This window comes from Argiope bruennichi, chromosome 7 (genome assembly GCF_947563725.1).
Source record: "Argiope bruennichi chromosome 7, qqArgBrue1.1, whole genome shotgun sequence".
Lineage (NCBI taxonomy): Eukaryota > Metazoa > Arthropoda > Arachnida > Araneae > Araneidae > Argiope > Argiope bruennichi.
The window spans coordinates 113,111,337-113,132,545 of record NC_079157.1 but is presented as its reverse complement, the minus strand read 5'-3'; the positions used below and the strand labels follow the sequence as shown (position 1 = coordinate 113,132,545).

General features: G+C 27.9%; 1 protein-coding gene across 2 annotated transcripts in view; it reads left to right on the top strand.

Annotated features, from left to right (window-relative positions):
* The window catches only part of LOC129976565 (anaphase-promoting complex subunit 7-like), a 37,419-nt gene extending 20,402 nt beyond the window's left edge, over positions 1-17,017 (top strand). The window contains exons 11-18 of one of the 2 annotated variants that reach the window (XM_056090195.1): positions 993-1,134; positions 2,433-2,533; positions 3,854-3,898; positions 5,791-5,903; positions 6,066-6,182; positions 8,735-8,843; positions 11,655-11,742; positions 16,700-17,017. In XM_056090195.1, coding sequence (XP_055946170.1) covers positions 993-1,134; positions 2,433-2,533; positions 3,854-3,898; positions 5,791-5,903; positions 6,066-6,182; positions 8,735-8,843; positions 11,655-11,705 — 678 coding nt within the window. In that variant the 3' untranslated portion in view covers positions 11,706-11,742; positions 16,700-17,017. The remainder of the gene's footprint in view (positions 1-992; positions 1,135-2,432; positions 2,534-3,853; positions 3,899-5,790; positions 5,904-6,065; positions 6,183-8,734; positions 8,844-11,654; positions 11,743-16,699) is intronic. The other variant, XM_056090194.1, reaches the window with a different exon arrangement.
* The last annotated feature ends 4,192 nt before the right edge of the window (positions 17,018-21,209 follow it).

Here is a 21,209-nt window from a genome sequence, read left to right as displayed (position 1 = left end):
GAAATTGAATTGACTAACAGATAAAAAAAAGGGGGGAGGAAAATTTAAATGTTGAAGACAAAATTGAAATTCTTAATAGATATTGAAGTTTATGCACTAACATAATGCTATGACATAGTTAAAAATTTGACTGTCTCTTTTTTTATAAAATGATTACAAAAAAATTATGGATTTTTTGTAATCAAGACCAACTATAAATTTTGATGAAAATGAATGAATGTGTTCATGAAAACCTTGTAATAAATGCCAAAATGAGCTGAGTTCTTGATATTTTGGAATGCGGCATTGAACGTTGTTCAACAATTTTTTAAAAAAAATATGCAAGCACAAATAATATATAGGTGAACTGTTAAGGACTAATTATCAATAAGCAGTAATTGATGCCTTTTCTTATTTTTGAAATAAATTATAAATAACCCTGTATATGGGTTTTGCACTCTCCCCAGGATATTATAAAATTGTCACTGATTTTACCCAATTCAGTTGTTATCAAAATTTTTAAGTCCTGAATGATCACATTAAGTGGCAGCTATTAAAATAATTTTGGAAAATAAGAATATCAATTTCCTTAGGCAAGTCAAAGCAATTATACATCTCACAAGTTATCAACTTGATTTGATAATAAACTTCTACTGGGCATTTCTAATTTTGTACCCTTTTAATTCTCTTTTTCACTGACAAATAGGCATCACTCCAATCTTGTAACATTTCTAATTAGCTAAGCTAATAATTCAATTTAGTTTTGCTAAAAAAGCATTTAACAAAACAATTTAAAATATTTGCATAGAGGTTTGTTAATATTTCAGTGCTACCATTTGGCAATAAATAGTGATTTCTGTACCACATACTTTAATGTGTTTTGTATGTGTGTGTACAGAGGAATTTGTTTAAGAAATTTATTTCAGTATTTTTTAGGTGCAAGAAATAATTTGATTAAAATAAATTCTACTTATGTATGAAAATTATAAAATCTTTTTCTTTATTTTCTCAAGGCTTATAGTTTGGCTCCTCGCTACATTGAAGCACTATTACTTAGAGGAACTGTGCTGTTGGAGCTGAAAAAAACCCAAGAAGCAATAACATACTTTGGGGAAGCATATAAAATGTGTTCTACACGATATGAAGCTGTTAAAGGTGAAGATTTTTCGTATTATTTTGCAAGAGAAATTTTTATTTGTCTTGTACTAATGTGTTATTTTCAAAGGTTTGGGGGAGGTGTTACTTTTTATACTTTCAGCTATGGTTATTGATCATTAACAGGGGGAAAAAACGTCAGTGCACATTTTTAAAATTATCATTAACAGAATCAGTTAGGATTTAAAAAAAAAAAAGAAATTAAATAATCAAAAATATTGGGAAAATTATCCTAATACTTTTAGCAAAAATTTATCCCCCCCCCCTACATTTCTTTTCCAGGTTAATTTTAAGTATGTTAATATCCTGCCTCCCTTTACCTATAAATAGTTTAATCCTTTTTTTATTGTTAATTACCTAAAAAGATTTTAAATACAAAATGCTCTTTAATTTTGATGATTATAGAAATATATATGTTGATGAAGGAAGAAAGAAAAATCATTAATCAGCAAAAGTTGCATTATAATTGAATAACAGCACACATATTAAATTAATATCTTGTAAATTCAAACATACTCAAATTTAAGTGATGAAGATTAATTGTTTATATGTTATTATCAATTGAAAAACACATAGTAGTAACTTTTGTCTAGTTGGAACATGTTAGGCTCTTTTTTCTAGCTATTCTCAAATTATTTTCTTTATTATGTTTTTGTAATTTCTTTATCCATGTAGCTGGGATAAAATACTTAACGATAACATATGTTCAAGAAAAATTACTGTTTAGCAATTTAGTCTGTTCTAAAAAATGGAATAAATAAATTTTCTGTTTTGAACATTTTGTGGACACTGTTTGTAATTTCAAAATGTATTTTTAATTGTATATACATAAATGGATATTTTATTTTGTGCTGAATATTGTTTTAATGTATATTCAGATTGAATTTATTTTTAATGACTAATTTATTATAAAATTTTGATTTCAAAATATTTTTATTTCTCATTTTATAATAGATACAGTATAGTAATAATAATTTGTAATAATTAATATTTCTAAATTAAGAACTGTTTTGAAAATAAATTTCTACATTTTCTTTTTAAAGCATTCTTGTTTATTTTTTCTCATTATTTGTTTGCTTCTTTCAATGTGCTTATATCATCATATGTTTAGAATTGGAACTTTATATATTTGTGGTAATATATAAAGTAAAATATTATTCAATGTAGATAAGAAATAATGCAATATTTTATTATGTATTCAAGATACTATTTCTTTCCAAAAATTTTAATGTCTGTAACATTATTTAATTGTTGATTATTCATTGAAATCTTTAAAATAATGCATCCATATTTTACAGGTTTAGTGGACTGTTATTTGATTATGCACAGAAATAGAGAAGCTGTTGCCATTGCCAGTACTGCTTGCAAGCAGTTAGGTCAAACAGCCAGAGCATTAACGGTATGGTCCCCCCCCCCCATTTTTCTAAACATGGTGAAGGTTGGGAGGAAGCGAATTGTGGAAGGAATTTTATTTATTTAATTTAAAATATTAGTATCTCATGAATATTTCATTAAATGTGACTCGCAGGACAGAGGATGTATAAAAATTTAAAATGCATAATTCCTCAAAACATTTATTCATCCTCCTGAATTGCAAAAAATATAACTATTTATTTCATTTAGTCCATTTTATGACATTTATAGGTTTATTACAAAAGTTTTAGAAATTTGCTTTTGGGCCAAGAATAGAGTGGATACCTTATATATATTCAACTGTTACTTCCTTTAGATAAAACTGAATTATTGAATTAATAATATAGATATTTTAAAAGATTGCCGAAAATGTTTTCTTTTATTTATTTTTTTAGAAAGTGTCACATTTTATATTAATAATTTCATTTCATACAGGCACATGCTGAAAACTGCTCAGTTTTAGGTAACATTTTAATTGATATATTAAAACAAAGATATCATTGTAAAGATAATTTTTTGAACTTTAAAATGATGTAGAAATCACTTCTGTGCTGTATTATTTTTTATAGTTATTAAAAAAAAACCAAAAGTTTGCAAATTTGCCAAAAAATTGCATAAGTTTTCATTAAAATTTCAAAAAAAAAAAAAAAAAAATCAGTTTAAATAGCACATTTCTAACCTCCAGAGCATGTGTGTGTCTAGTTTAGTTGCTTCTAGGTCAAACGGTTTGATCAGTTATATCACTATACACTGAAATATAATATTTGTATGTTTCAACATTTACAGGAAAATAAGTGTTAATTTTGAAGGATTTGTGTTCTTAAATGCAATTTTTGGTGTAAATGTATGAGCTTTTCTGTATATTTATGAATCATGCAAATATTAATTAATATAAAGTTAAAATCATATTAATTATCTTAATGTACATTATAATTATAAGAATAGTCAAATTACTTTCACATGCTTATCAGCCAAAGCACTGAAACTTACTAAAGAAGTTAAATACTCATGGTTATAATTTATCTATCATTTATAATAGTTGGCCATTTATTAGTTTAAAATAGGGCTTCTGAAATGTGGATCCCAATCTATGTATGGAATTAAGTAGAAAATTATCTTGACTTACAGAATTTCATTATTATTTGGTATATAACTATTTTTAACTTAGTTTTGTATTACTTATCATTAATTAAACTGTTGATGCCTGTTTTAAATTATAAATTGATACTTTAGACTTTCAAATTGATGAATTAACTATCCATATTTTTGAATCATATATAATTAATCTGCCAAACTCTTCTTCCAGCTCTATGCTAATGTCCTGACAAAAGATCCCTTGTCAGCTGATAAAGTAAGTTATTTTAGATATTTTTGTTTTAATGTATTGAATTGAATTCATGAGCAGTTTTTTCCTTCTGTTCTTTAGATTTAAAATTGTACAGAAAAATGCATTAGCCAAATTTTATGTTGTTTGACAGATAATTTATTACTTTGCAGTATCATGTATTTGATTTTGTTAATTTTATACCCTTTTGTGGATTTCAAAGACTTCAAAATAAAGACAAATGCAGATTATCAAAATAGAGTGTCAAGTGAGCAAGACTGAGTATTTTTGACACTTTATTTATTTGAATTTGGCTAGTTAAAACTGAAAAAGCCACTCATTAGATTTGCTCTGTGTATTGAAGAGAAGCAATGCCACACACCACCATTATTTTATAATGCATTAGGAAAAAAAGGAAAAATGTTTAAATTGAATGCTTAATTTCTTCAAGTGATTGAAGAATTTTTTAAAAATTTAATTTGAAAGTACTCATAAATTATTGTTGAACTCATATAAGAATAGAAAATAAACATACGTTAAGGTAAATGCAATAAACTAGTTGTTGCATATAATGCTTCTTTTGTACAGCCGACCACCCCGCCACCACTGAATATAGCAGTATCGACAGGGTTGTGTATAATGCTATAAGTTATGTGGTGGTTATGAATAATCACTGGTAATTATGCATAACCATCGGGTTAAGTGCATTTGCCTTAACATTTATATATGTATTAAATAAATTTCTTTCTGTGTGCTTATAAATATTATAAATTTATTCAGTACATAATTAATAATGCAATAAAAGAAGTTCAATTTAAATATTGCTTATAATTGCAATATTCAATTTTGATATTGCTGTTTATGCATATATGAAATGAAATTTCTAAAGTGATTTAAAACTTACCAATTTTGATATTAATTTTCTCTTATAAATTGTTAGAATTCAGTGAAGTATTCAGAAGAATCAGTGGAATAAAGTACATTATAAAATATTTTGTGACTTATTAATTATATATATAATTTATATGCATGTTAATCATGGTATGCTAGAATTTATATCTTTTGCTATTTTAAAATATCTGTTCATTTGGTAAAATTGTATTAATTCCTCTTTTTAAAATTCTTTAATTATTCTTTTTTTTTCTGTTTGCTAGTTAATAATTCTAGGATCTCATTACACTGCGAGTAATGAAATATAACAATAAAAACTGTTGGGAATAAAGATTAATGTAGAGATATATTATCCTATTGGCTTAAATGAGATCAGGACAATCTGAGATTAATGTTATTTTGATCTATAATAATTATTTTTGGAATTCATATGATAGCATGAAATATTTTTTAAATTATGAAATTAAACACTTTAAAAATTCTGAAGGAACTATTAATCCTAATGAGAAATGCTTTCTTTGATTTTTATGTGCAAATGTCGGACTCCAATTACTAATTATCTAAATGTACCAGACAATTATGCTCTCATTTTTTTTCAATAATAATTATTTTTATTTATTCTTTACCATAATTTTCCATGGCTCATTTTGTTGAACCATTTTTATTCTAAATTTGTTTTTGATCGTTCAAAAAAATACCTAACAAAATTTCAGCATGGAGAAGGCATAGTAATCAAACAACAAATTAAAATTAATCATTTATGTAAGAGTATGTAAATATTTAGTTATATTATTTAAAATTTGGTTAACTTATAATAAACTTTTCATTACAAATATAACCTTTTTATTTCTAAGGATTATTCTTCCGTATATTTATTGAAAGTGCATTCAGGTTTGTTGAAATTCCTCTTATATATTCAGTTTTTAGTAAATTTGTGAATAAGCATAAAATTGCTTATTATCTATGGAAAATATATATTATTATAGATAAAATTTATACCTTAATTACATTTTGATTTCTTTTCATAGGCCAAACCTTTGCTTGAAAAGGCTTTGAAACAAGATCCAACTTATCTGAATGCTGTCTTTTTATTGGCTTCTATATATGAGCAAGAAAGACTTTATGAAAAAGGAATCGAGTTGTAAGAACTGCTTTATGAGATTTAGAATTGTGATTTCTAAATATAATAATATAAATTGAATCAAAGTTTGTTTAAATTTATGCTGATTATATATATATATAATGTGTGTATGTTTATATACATAATATATAATATGAGTAACCATATGCAAAATTGTTTCAGATTAAAAAAACATATAGAACAGCAAACTAGTGGTAAACTGCATCAAATGCTAGGGGATTTTTTAGCTCGCACAAATGAGCACGAGAAGGCATTGCAACACTTTAGCATTGCACTTAAGTAAGAAGTTATATCTGTAAATCTTAAACTTTAAATATACATGATAATTGAATTATGCATTTTCAATTTGTTACCTTTCATTGATATTTGAAATCTTTCATCTGTATGCATTCCTGAAATATTTATTATTGTGAATTGGAATAGTTGATAAATTCGCTTGTACTAACTTTTTTTTCTGATTTTCTTTCATCAAATATGTTGCAGTATAAGTTCTTGTTTTTTTTAAGTTATAAAATTATGAATTTTCAAAGATGTGCAAATCTTTACTTTTTGTAAAAACCTGTTCAGTCATTTTCTGTTATTTGTAACTCTTGTATTCAGTATAGTAACTATTTTCTGTGCCAAGAACACTGGCAGCAGGATGTAATGCCCCCCCCCCAACCTTTTCCCTGCACTGTTTTAATTAAGTGCAGAGAAATGAGATTGAAAACACTGATTGTTAATTTTTAGATTCTTGAAATTTGTAAAATTTCAAGATACTTTATTATATTTCTGTTAATTTAATAAATACACATCCTGAAAATTAATAAAATATGAAAAACAGATAAATAACTCAGCTGACTATTGGTTCTTTTATAAATTGCAATTTTTAATCAAATACAGTATACTCGGAAAATAAATAACCAAGCAATCAAAATTAATAATAAAGCAATTTACAAATTACATTTTGTATATGTACAATTTTCAAGCAAAAATTTGATGGTGTGTGTATTTATTTTAATCTTCATTGTTGTGTAAAAATGGCTGTACTTTATTTAACTGTACAAAGTGCACACCTATTAGATTTGCTACTTAAGGCTTTCCAAAATATATGTTTCATAAAATATTGGAAGTTATATTATGCTTGATGTAAATAGATGGTTAATTTATTTCAACAATTTGAATAGCTCTCTTAGCACGTAAAATGAGCGAGAGACAATTTTTGTGATTTTTCATATTTTGATCCTCCTATCATACCAAAAAATGATTTCATGCAGCTTAAATTCTGTTGTTGATAATTTTACCATTTAATTTTCTTTATTTAATAAGATAACACCTTCTGCTTTCAAATTATGGTATTATTTTTATTCTGTTGAATGTTCATAAGGCATTTAAGATATTTATGTATTGTACATAATGATTCTTAAAACTTATAAATGATTCCTTAATTAATGGAATTACTAAAATTTGATGCATAATGCTGAAATATCTATGAAATTTTGCAATATGATGTTCAGTACTTTGCTTGAATCAGATATTTATTGGGGAATTAAGTTTATATGCAGAGAAAAATGAAATTCCTTTCTTGTTTTAACATTTAAATAAAAAATAAAAAATCGCCAGTTTTTACAAAACCTGAACATTTTCCCTTGACTTTCTTGCATGATGCATTTATGTTAAGTTGCGCATTTTCTAACTTTACCCTTTATCTGTGCTAAAAATTCGGTACAGAAATGTTATTCAAACCACAGCAGCAAATGTCATTTATATAGTTTCATTTATCAATTATCATATTCATTTAAACATGAACATGCAAATAGTCATGCTTTTGTGGATTTGTCCTAAAATCTGAAAGTCTAAAATAAAAAGTCTTTGCATTTTGAGTTCAGTATTGTATTCATATACTCATGGACAAATGAACTTTCTGTGATAGATTTCATTCAAAATTTGATAGAACTCTCCAATACTGTTGTAAAAAAAAAAAAAAAAAAAAAAAAAAAAAACATGTATCTCATTTTATCCTTTTAGTTCCTTTTAACTGTTGTGTTTTGGGAATGAAGTTTGTGATCAAAGAAAATTGGCCATATATAAATATAAAAACCATAAGTCTTTGGGAATTATTTCCAATCACATATTAATGGATGCAAATAAAAATATTAAATATCAAAAAATTCCAAATTTTTGAATATTAATCTTGAATTGCAATCTTCTATTTTTAACTCTAATTATATTATTGAAAGTATCTCAGAAGGCTTGTGTTATGAAGATCAAGTTTTTTCAGAATATTACAGATGGTCCAATTTTTTTTCTTGCAATTATGATTCAAAAATGTGATTTCTAGCGATCAATGTTATATTGCATGTGATAACTTAAAATTTTCAGTAGCTATAACCCCCCTCCGACATTCCCCCCATGAATTGTTTGAGAGCTACAATACATTACTCTCCGTAATCCAGGATATATCAAATAGGAAAGTGTCAGATTATTAGTGAATTTCTAAAATGCATTTAAATAGCAAAAAGCTATATTGATTGCACACAATATACAAAATTATATTTTATATAACAAATATTAAAAATATATAATTTAAAATTCCACTATTTACATTGTGCTGCATGGAATCTCCCCCCTCATTAACACACCTACCTATCCTTCTAGATTTTGTTGGTGAATTTCAGCTGAATTAGTAAAGTTCAAGATTACTGGAATTCCACTGCATTTTTTTTTTTTATTTATTTAATTGATATATAGAAATTTTTAGTTGAAACATAAAATAGTATAGATTTAAGAATAATAATTATTCCTTTTAAACTGTTTGCATTGAATTCATTCTTATCCTTTTCCTTCCTTAGCATGGATCCTACCAATCATAAGGCTGCTGAAGGGAGTCAAAGAGTTGAACAAAACCCTGAGTCATCAGAAAGCTACGATGTGGATGAAATGGCTGATTCTGAGAATGAGGTGAATTTCTATACTTTCATCACAAAAATGAAAATTTCATTTCAGACTTCAATATTTGAATATAAATGATATATTTCTGATAATTTTTAATTAATGAAAAGAGAGTATGAAAGAAACATTCCAAGGCTGGCATGAATTTATTTATGGATTATTTCCCCATCCCCAAAACTAAATTTTGATGAATTGTTGAATTAAAATAACACCATATCTCTTCAAACATTAGCCAAAGTTTTTTTCCTTGTTTTTAATTATCTCCTTGTAGCTAAGTTGGGCATCCACTTCATGGCTAGTGGCTATGACAAAGATGATGGAATTCTTCCACATTCTTCATAGTTTTCGACTCAAAAATTTCTTCCACATTCTTCATAGTTTTCGACTCAAAAATTTCTTCCACATCTGAAACTTGTGCACTAAATAATGCTGCTTGTTGAACTGCTGTAACTGATGATCAAAAGCAAACTATGAAATGTCTATTGAATCATTTCAATGAAAGGCCTGTAAAAACTAATTATGAGTTCTGAGATATGCTGCAATGGTTAATTGACCATGAAAGAAATGTTTGTTAAAATACTTCCTTTCCCTTCAAATTTTTTGTCTTATATATAATTAAATTTGTTGGAATATGTTGCTTAAAATGTCTTAGAAAAAATCATACACCATTTTTTCTCTTTTTTTTTTTTTTTTTTTTTTTTTACTTTTATAAATTTAAAATGATTGTAGGTTCTAATTTTGATTTAAAAAAAATATTTATATTGAATGTGCATTGTTTCATATTTGCTTCATGCTCACTGCATAATTTTTTCTTCGTGTATTGTTTCACATCACTTTTTGGATTTCCTCTTTTTTCAGTTTTAATTGATCACATCCCTTAGTTATAATCATTGACATTCATTATGTTTCATCCATTTTAGTAATGGCCTATTGGTAGAATGTCAACATCAAGGCCAAAGAGCTCCATCTTTGAAATCTAATTCCACTAAAGATCCATCATGTATGTGGGCCTGGTGCATGTTAAATCTGGTATTGTGATTGAAATGTTTTCCCATTGATGTGGTGTGAAGCATGGAGGAGGGGCAAATGTCTTCCTTGTCCTCTGACCGGGGTTTAAAATTGCAAGATCCATCTCTAAACAGCTCTAATGTTGCTTGCTTACAAATCGTACATTAATATAATTAAACTAAACTCCCCCATTTTAATGTTATATTAAAACATCCAAGCACTTTAATATTGGGAATAGCATGTCTGATGCAGTAGCAATATTGTTAGCATTCTTCAAGTCGTTAATGAGTGCATCTTCATTTAGAATTCAGGGTCCAAATATTTATTGCTTGCAAGAAGATTTTGTCTGTGTATATTTCCTTCTCAAAGTCATGAATGGCTCAAATTTTATTTAATTTCATTATGCAGTTTTAGTTCTTTTACACTATGATATTAATATATATTTTCTAATATCATCTTTTCTACTTTGAGACCAAATATTATTATTATTATTATTATTATTATTATTTTGTAATAATTATCTTCAAAGTTGATTCAGATAGATTTTGTTTTTGTCATAGCAACTTCATTGAATTTTTTTAATTGAAAAATTTTCATTTACCATTTGCTTTTTTAAAACAGGTTAGCCAGTCAGAGAAAACTGGAATGGCTAAAAAAATCTGAGCGATCAAGAAAAGACAAGGAAATTTATTCTAAAACTGGAATTTTTCTATTTTGATAATCTTGATTTTTATTGTAAAACGTAACTATTGTAATTAGTAAAAATCTGTCATTTACTGAAGTCGGAAATGGAAGCCATGCGTGTTTCCATGCACACTCTATATGCTGGGAAATTTGAATTTATGAGGAACCAAAATTTTTATTGTGTAGTGGACAATATCACAAATTGCTAGTTCTTATATAGTGCAGATTTTTTAAAGTACAATTTTTTTCTTTTCCAATAACGATCACTTTATTCTTTTGATTGTTATATCTCAAATAGTAGACTGAATAACTTGCAGTGATTTTATGCACAAATCATGTTCATCACCTATCGAGCAAAATATTTTCTTAACATGTAAAATTGCAAGTGCCTTCAAATCTGAATGCACACATCATAATAGATTTCGCTTCTGCTGAACTTGCTGTTTCAAAACAACTAACTTGCTTATTTTTATTATATTCTATATTATATCATACAAATTTATCTTGCTTAAAAAAAATACTGCTTCACTTTGATTTCCTGTATTATTTTGTATTATAATTTATTAATTCATTGTTTTTAGATTGATTTGCGATTTGAGGTTCATTTTAGGATTCGTACTCAGAGTCAAACAATTTAAGAACAATAAAGTTGATTATATTAAAATTCGGAATTTCTGTGGGGAAGTCAAAAAAAGAAAATCATCATAATTAATTTATTCCTCTTTTTTTTTTTTTTTTTTTTTTTTTTTTTTCCAGAATATGAAAGTTGCAAAAATTATTACTGTCATAAATGAAAATAATTTTAGTAGAGAGAAACACAATTAAGGTCTAGATCACATTATGGTTATAATTTTCAGTTTTAATGTGCCTCTTTTATTCAGAAGGGAAAAATGCCTTTCATTATTTTTATACATGTTAAATATTATAATAGTCAAAAATTTTAATTAAAGATCCAGCAAATCTTTATAAAAAAAAAAACGTTTTCAACCTCTCTGGGTCTGCAAAATATGTATTTTGGAATTTTGTTTGATTATTTGTGAATGTGTTAACTCAAACATATTTTGAGCGTGACAAATGAAATTTGGCATGGGGTCTTTATACCAAATTTTGAGAAAATTTCTTTCTCAGGAAGTCTGGCTGTCTAAGGAATACTATAACTACAAAATGTTAAAAACATAATAAAATCTGGCATGCTAATTTAACATTAAAAGCATGGGTAAGTGTCTTTGAACCAAATCCATTAAAGGTCGTTTCTATGTGTTTAAACACAAAAATTATAGTTTTGTATCAGATTTTCGTTTTATTTGATTGAAAAAAAATGCACATGCAAAATGCATAGCAGTTTTTTCTCTCTATTATAAAGCACTAAATGCTTATGTAGAAGGCTCTGAAACTAAAATATGAACATTTATGGAGGGTGAGAGCATACTTTTTTGAAGAGTATGCATAAATTTTGGGGAGACTTATCCAACAGGTTTTTCCGTCAGCATTAAGTCGATCATATATTTCGTGAAAGTATGAATATTTGTGTTATTAATATGCAAAATAATATAAATAAATTTAATATAAGAATTAATTTATTTTTCAATTATCAAGATTTTTTTTAAAATTAGGAAGTATTGGGCATAATTGCTTATAAAGTCTCAAAGAAATTTTTTGTTTGTATATATATTTTTTTTTATGTAATGGGACATAATGTGGATATTTTGCTAAATTATGTGATCTTCAAAATATCATATGAATGTTTTTGCCAATAGTTTCTTCTAAATTATATTATTTTTTCATTCTGCAAACCTTTAAAATTCTTCCTTGTAATTAAAATCATTCTAAATATATTAAATTAATTTAAATTTGTTTTTTTATATGTAGTATTTATTATTTGAAGTACAAATTTATCATTTTCTGAAAAAGAAAAAAAAAGAAAAAAAAACGTATAAAAATGTAACATTTTTCTTACATGAGTTGATGTACTAATTGTTTCAGAATTCTGAGACTATCACTTTCTGAGGATTTTTTCCCCTGCTAAGGTAATATGCAGTGTATAATATAAACACATTTCAATGTTTCTCTATTATATCTTGATTTTTTTTTTTTTTTTTTTTTTTTTTGTTCTATCAGATAAGTTTTTTTTGCATTCCCTTCTCTCCCCCCCCTCCCGCTTTTAATTCCAGTATTTTAATTCAAAACGTGTGTCTTTCTTATTAGTTTGGCTACTTCAGTTTCATGGTTTATCCATTGGTACTACACATCCTAATTCAGTTGATAATCAGAATTTACTGTATTGCAGGGGTGTTTGTGCTCCGGGGAAACCCCGGAATTCCGGGGATTTTGAACTTCGATCCCCGGAATTTCCGGGGATCGTCGTTCAAAAGGAAGTAGGAATAATAATGAATTATTTATTTTGATCTGGGTAATTTTGTTTGCTTTTAAAGCAGAAAACGCAAGGTCAGTGTGTGTGGTGAAAACTTTTCCTTTCTTTCTCCAAAGGCAGTGATAATTCGTGAAAAGGGGGATAAAACTTCTTTTTTGTTCTTTCCTTATTGCGAGTTATGACTCATTCCCCCGGTTCTCGGACATTCTCTTCTGGATTCTTTTCGGCAAGTAGGCGCGGCAGAAATAAAAGGGGGAGACTTCGTTCGACCAGATGTGCGATAACGTGACTCTGGGTTCAAAGGTCTTATCTCTACTGGCCTGGCGCCAATAAGTAGAGAAGGGGGATTTTTCGCCGTATTAGCTATTTGTCATTGATCGCTTCGCAACTTTTTTTTCTCCGCTGTGTAAAATTTTCGTTTCATTTATTGATGCACGTGTAAATTTTTCGTTTCGCTTATTGAAATATTTTTTTATTTATGTACGCAAGAGAATTTCATTTAGAAATTTCAGCATATGAAACAGAAATTACCCCTTAAAAATTCATATCTAATTAGTTTTACAGCATTAGATCCAGAGCTAAGAAGTAAAACCAGTACAATATTAGCTTTTGAAAAATTATCATCTTTTATGTCCCATATTTTTAGTGATAATGAAAAGTCAAAAGTAGAAGCTGAAATAAGGTTATACCAGAGTGATATTGATATCACCAAAGAAATGCTCTACACATCTGATGAAAGTGGAAATCAAGTCAAGTGTACAATTGATAAATATTGGTCTAAAGTTTTTAATTTAAAAGATGATTTCACAAATGATTATAAGTATCCTACATTGGCTAAATTGGTCAAAGCCTGCCTTAGCTGCTTCCATGGCCCATTAGTGGAAAGTGCATTCAACTTAATGGATACACTTGTCACTGACTATAGAACCTCTCTTAAGATTGATTCCCTAGATGCAGTGCAGACTATTAAATATACTACTAAAGAAACCTCATGTGAAAAATATCAGAAAATAAAAAAAAAGCAGCAGAAATTAGATAATTTTTTTTTAAAGAATTAATTCAGGTAATTTAAAATATTTGCATAAAATGTAGTAGTTTATATGTTTAAAAATTTATGGTTATTAATTTTGCAAAAAAAGTAATTCATTGAACTTTTATAATTAGGTCATTCAATACTTTATAATTGTAATTTTTCATTTCTCCCCCCCCCCTTCTCGAAACTCCAAAATGCCGGTAGTAAGTCTGTAAAAGTTTCAGGGGATTTTTTGGGGTCCCACAAACACCCCTGGTATTGTCAAATAAAACATAAATATGTTCTCCATCTTTCATCTCATGTCTATTTTGGTAAAATTAATGACCTCTGACATATGAACAAATAGAATGGTTCCTGTATTTGAGAAATGAGACTACATGAAACTGATAAAAATTTACAACATTCATTCATTCCATCTATTTAAAAAAGCTAATGCAAATAGTTTTTTATGTAATAAAGAAAATTTGGTGATAAGAATCAAATTTCCACTTCTTTTCATATAATACAAATAGATTAAACATTTTGTTTAGGTATAAATGATTTTTTTTTTTTTTTTACTTGATTGGCAGGCTAAAAGTTAGTAATTTTGCTGTCACTGAAAAATTTCTATATTTTGGCACAATACCATATTTTTTTTAGTTTAAAAGTATGTACTGTTACTGCCGATATTTTTTCAACTTTTTTGTGTTGACAAATAATTTTTTGTTTGTTTGAATTACTTTTCGCTCGTTCTTGATTTGAGTGTTGGTAAATATATAAATAGGGAAGATACAACTTAAAAGATCAAAAAGAAATAGCAATCTACTGACATACATGTGATTTTGCATTACATCTTCCATGTGTAAATCTATGATAATCTGTTCTAGAAAAATCATCTAGAAGAGTACAAATCCTACAGTATTTTGTACATGCTAATTAATATGTTTACAAAAAAATGGAAAACGTTTAGAAAAATTATGTTGATCTGAAACCTTCAATTGATGGTGCCTGATCTTTTTTTGTTTTCTAAATGTTAAATGTTTTTTCTGTGTTGATTTTATTTACATAGAATAGAATACTATTTATCACATAATATTAAGAAAGTACTATGTAATACGTAAGAGGAAAAAAATGAAGGAAAATCATTCTGAAGATTTAAAATACTTCCAAAAAGAAAAAGAAAAAAATCATATATAATATTATAAAACCAGGAAAAATCAGAGTAATGTTGGCCACCTTGTAAAAAAAAAAAAAAAAACATCCTGTTATTGACAAATGCTATTTTATTATAAATAACTGCACATAGTTTGAAATTAAGAATCCACTATATTAGATGAAAGAATTTACATTGCTTTGACACATCACTTTGCTTTGAAAATAGTGATGCCTGTCATGAGTTTGACAAGCTTTATAATCAGTTAAATTTTAGAAATTCATAGTAAAATTTTTGCTTCAATTATATATTTTTTGACAGTAGAGAAACAGATATTGAATAATATTGCATCATCTATAATCCATTAATTTGTTAAACATTTAAGAAAAGACTTTATTGTTATTTTTAATTCATTTTATATTTAAATATATAGTAAAAGTAATGTTGGTATACACAATAAAGAATGTTTTTTTTTTTCATTCTTATGGATAAATTAGTTATAGCATTTATTGTAAACAGTTTTATTTCCTATAAATGTGTTGTTTACAGTTGCCATAAATAATGTTAAGATATTTTTATTACAATTACTAATGAATAAAAAAATCATAATTTTTGGCATGATTTTTTTGTATATTGAAACATGCATAGATTGAGATGCATCATACATTGTAACTATGTAAGCATAATTCTTATGATATATTTATACTGTTATGAATTCGGGGTTCTTTCGCGATTTATTGATCAATGAAGAAACAATCCTTTAGTAACGAACGACAACTTTTATTAAACATGAAGAAACGAATTCAAAGACAACGAATACACAGGCGAGATGTACACAGACAACAAATAGTAGCCCACTAGTAGTAATCGGTAGTAATAACAACAACAGCGTACAAAGTGGCTAGACAGGATTGAGTAGCAGCTGGGAATCTTCGTAGCTACTCTCTACGATCTCTCCAACTGCCAATTCACTACTACATGACTGACTACTCTTCACACGACTCGATGCTGCTTCTACAATAAACACCACGACTCGATACACAGCTCAATTCAGCAATCACTTGTTCTCCACACAACGCTTACTCTTCGTTAAACTGATTCAACTATTCGCCGTTGCTTCGACGATTCAATACACAACTAACCTCGGCTTGAGACTGCTGGCCTTTTATAGTTCCTGGGGGCGTGCAGAGAAGATTCTGGAACAAGCAGGCATATCTCGGTTCCTATTGGCTATATCACTAAAATTCTGGATGATTCCAATGTTATCTATTTTGTCGCCAAGCCCATCCGATCAACATCCAGCAGAGCTGATCGTAAAACGGTCTTTCCTGTGATTGAACTGACTGTGCTAGGAGCAACATTACATATTTGTAATAATATTGATCTCTGATATTGATTGATTTTAATGCAAATAAATGCTTCATAAGCAGACCTGTTACATTAATGTATCATGCAACTAATAAAATGGCATCTGCAATCATTCTTTAATTTTAAAAAAAGCTATAAATAATACCAAGCTGTTGATTCAGATTAATGTTTGATCAACAAATCTAAAATCCATCAAAATGATGGATTATTCTGTGTAAAATTCTCTCTCTGTTTTTGAAGCTCTTTTGATTCTCTGCATCTCTTTTTAGGCTGATCTTGAAGAAAGCGAAGTTGAAGCTGTCTGGTCAGATGTGGAATACCCATAGTTCATTCTGTAACTTACAACAGAAGTGAAAATGTTCCTGTTAATGTTATGTAATGTATTTTATCCCATTTGTGTATAATGTCAGAGCATTTGTTTTTATATATTCATCATGTAAAAATTTTTCTTTTGCAAATATAAATTTTAATAATTAATATTTTTCATCTCTCATTAACTTAGTTTATATTGTTTTAAATTATTATAAAAATCTCATTGCATAATTTGTATTGTATTGAAAATAATAAAACATGAAATTGTTTTTTTTTTATTCAGAAGTTCTTTTTAGTTATTATTCTTAGAAAAGTAGGCATGAAAATAAAAACACGGACAAGAAAATATTTTATTATTTGGCTATTAGAAAAGCAAATTTTGGGAGAAAAAAAAATCTACAGACTTGTGCATCTGCACCTTTTGTACCTGTATTAAACTTATACTATACAATTAAGCATATATACATTTTCTCCTTTCTTTATTAATCCTTATCTTTGCTAATTTCCATTTCTTTATTATTTTCTTTCTAATTTCCCCCTTTCTTTACTTAATAAGTAAATTAGCAACTTACTTACTACTTATTGGTTAGTTTAATGTAGCAATAAAATAGTTAAAGCTTTACTTATTTTAATTTAAAATTCATGTATTAATTATTTCCTTTTTTTTTTTTTTTTGTATCTACTTATATAGCTGTACAGTGGAAACTAAGAAATTTATTGTGGATCGTGAAGTATTATAATAAATACATATCTGCAGAAATTCATATTTTTTATGTGATATAACAAATAAAGAATTAAAAATGAATGTTATTTAATAATAAATGTTATTAAATATTATTTAAAAATAAATACATTCATGTAGTTTTCGTGTATATTAATTTTTTGCACGATGTAATGTGTTTATTCAAAAATGTTCTTAACAAGTATATGTCAATTCTTAATACATTCAGACCTTCTGTTCATGTAGTAATAGAAATAAGCAGGATGTGAAAAAATAAGATGACGTAAATTTGTTTATTAAATCCTGTTATATTACTATAGGTTGTGTTGTTTTTATGTGTGAATACAATCGTTTATATATATATATATTTTTTTTTTTTTCAAGCTACAAGTATTAGCCCTGAAATAAGGTTCTATAAAATCAAATAGGGAGGATTTCAAAAATTTTCACTATACAAAGTTCAAAAATTTTAAAATTAAAAAAAAAATTAAATCAATTTTTAAGAATTTTACATAGTTTTTCAAAACAAATTGGAAAGGGGGGGAAAAAAGATACATTTGTCAAATTCAGCTCTACTCAAAAATTATAGATTTTGTCAAAACCTGTCAGTCCATCCATATCCAAATAAACACCATAGCTCAAAAATGTGATGAGCCATTCAGATATAATTTGACATTCTATCACTATAATTATAGATCTTAAAGCAAATTCATCATTAAGGTAACAGTCTTCCCTTCTGTCTATTTATTTATATGTAAATGAAATAATTTGGACAATATAATTAGGGAAATGAAATTTTATCTATTGCCTTGATATCAAGAATCTAACAGGGTGTGTAGCGTCGTGAAAATTGCTTATATTTGAAAACCACTTTTAAGCATGTTAAAAGTGCTTTATTTTCTCGGGAAGGCTTTTCGTTTTGTTTTGTTTCCCTGCAATTGAATATGATAATTCGAAATCATGGTCGTAAAGGCTTGTTTACCGGATGTATCGAATAAAGAAAACCAACAAAAGGGAAGAATTCGAAGAAGGAATCCAGAGATTCCAGCACATATTAAAATAACGCTTAGTGCTTTTTTCTTTCCTTTCTCGCCCCCCCCCCTTTTTCTTTTCTTTTGTTTTTTGCTCCCTTTTTCTTCAACAATGTCCATTGCCATTTATTAAAATACTGGAATAGTTATCCGGAAAGGGCAGCACGAAATACGTTCTGTGCCATACTTACTGCGAACCGAGTGACATTTAAACTTCAATTTTGAATGTTTTAGGTACTAAAAAAAATTATTTAAGCTATGCCTGGTAAGTATATATTTAAACTTTTATGTGTTGTTAAAGAATATGTAGATAAGTCTGATCAACGGAATATAAAATAGCAGAATAAATTTGGTGCGTCAAAAAGATGTATCGAAGATGAGAAAAGCTGCTCTAAAAACAGTAATATACTCGATTATCATTCTCATTAATATGTCGTTTCGGAGCAATCGCTTGAACCGAAACGCATGCCGCACTTTTTTATATTAATACTCACTTATACGGATGGATAAGTGAGAATCGCTTAAGTTACTATTTTTATATGTGGATACACTTTATAAGAAATGAAATTAAGAAAAACCATTATTAAACAAAGTATAATAATTGTTTTGAATAATAGAATGTATGACATTATGCGGGAAACCAGAAAAACTTGGTGCACCTATCTAAATGTATAGAGTAAGGTGACCATTCATTCTGATTTTACCAGTACAGTACTGGTTTTCAGGGCATAAGCCCTGGTTAGTCATTAAACAAAACCAGTACACGAAAAGTACTGGTTTTAGATTAGAAAATATTAAAACAAAAAAAGTAATAAAATAAAAATAATAAAATTAGAACTGGCAACCCTGATAATTCCATGTGATATCGTCAGGTGTCGCATGAGCAGGACCGCCACGACGTCATACAAGCCAGTGGTGGTCTGATGTACTAACTACTGTGATGTACCTACCTTATTATTATCATGGTAGTAAAACGACGAAAGTGCGTATTTAATGATGATTTAAAATTAAAATATACATTTATTAAAGAAAGTAATAATATTGATCCTAGTGAAGTATATTGTGAAAAATGTAGAAGTACGTTTTCTATTGCAAATAGTGGAAAAAGCGACATTGAAAACCACATAAAAACAGTTAAACACAAACGAGCAGTGTCAGCAGCAATTGCAAGTTTGAGTATGACATCATATTTTAAGAAAAAAGAATTTGAAATTGCTGAGAAGAAAATAGCTGCAGCTGAAGGTTTGTGGGCATATCATATAGTTATGCATAATCAATCTTTTCGATCAATGGACTGTACTTGTAAACTTATTAAGGCATGTTTCGATGCTAAATTCGCATGCTCTAGGACCAAATGCGAAGCTATAATCACCTATGTACTTGTCCCTTATGCAAATCAAATATTGGCTGAAGATTTGAGAAACGTAAGTTTTATATCAGTGTATTCAGACGCCTCAAATCGCAAAGAAATTAAACTTATTCCTTTACTGGTCAGATATTTTTCATAGAAGAATGGAATACATGTAAAAATTATTGAAGTGAAGGATTTGCCAGGAGAAACGTCTGACATAGTTACCGAATATATTGTAGAGGTCTTAAAAAAACATAATTTAGAAAGCAAGATATTAGGGTTTTTTGCCGACAACACCAACACTAATTTTGGAGGCGTACGAAGAGCCGGGGAAAATAATATTTTTACCAAGCTATAAGGTACTTCGGACGGACGGGAGCTTGTGGGAATTGGTTGCTCAGCGCATATTTTAAACAATTCTATACTAACCGCGGCGGGCTGCCTTCCAATTGATATACAAACTTTAATTACCAAGATTTACTCTTACTTTTACATTTATACTTAGAGATGCATAATCCACGATTTTTTGAATAACAAATAATATTGCTATTGTTGTTTTTAAATATGCGTTCCAAATATCTGTTATTTCAATCATATTATTAATTAAAAATTATTACTTAATATTAAACATAAAATTTATTAATTGTAATTAATACTGAATTTACTAATTTAATTAACGTGTGATTGAATTAATTTATCTGTTTCAGCTTACTTCTTAAATTTTAATTTTTTTCTCAAAACTATTTATTTATTTATTAGAGTGAACCATTTTCTGGAAAAGATGAGTTAAAAATATATGTCATTTCTTTAAAATGATTACTTTAGCCCTATATTCTACCAATAGATGGCGCAGCAGTAAACAGAGTACATGTAATCAAAGTCAATCATGTCAGGAGCATTTAAAAATGATCTGTATGGAATAGGGCATCATCAAATAAGAATAGCGGTCACTCCCGTAAAGTGGAGCGGTGACTTCGCACTTTCCAGTAGGGATGACGAATATTTTCAGAGCGGTTATTACGTAACCAATATCAAAAAGTCACAAATACAAGTGATCAATACTTTTCAAAGAGGGGTGTGATTTAAATCCCTGATACGATCTCACTGGTGATATTTCGATTGCAGATTTTGGATCACGATAGAAACTAACAATCGATACGATATCACTGAAATTTGCCGGAGCGGTGACGATACGATCTGTCCAATGGAAGCTCTCGAAAGAAGTCTGTGATTGGATTGAAAAGTGAACGTACCGGTTATTGGAATTATCGTATCGTATCATTGAATTGCATATCATTGAAATTTATCGGAGCGGTGATTTCACCGGAAAGTGCGAGGCTTCACTGTAAAGTGCGAAGTCACCG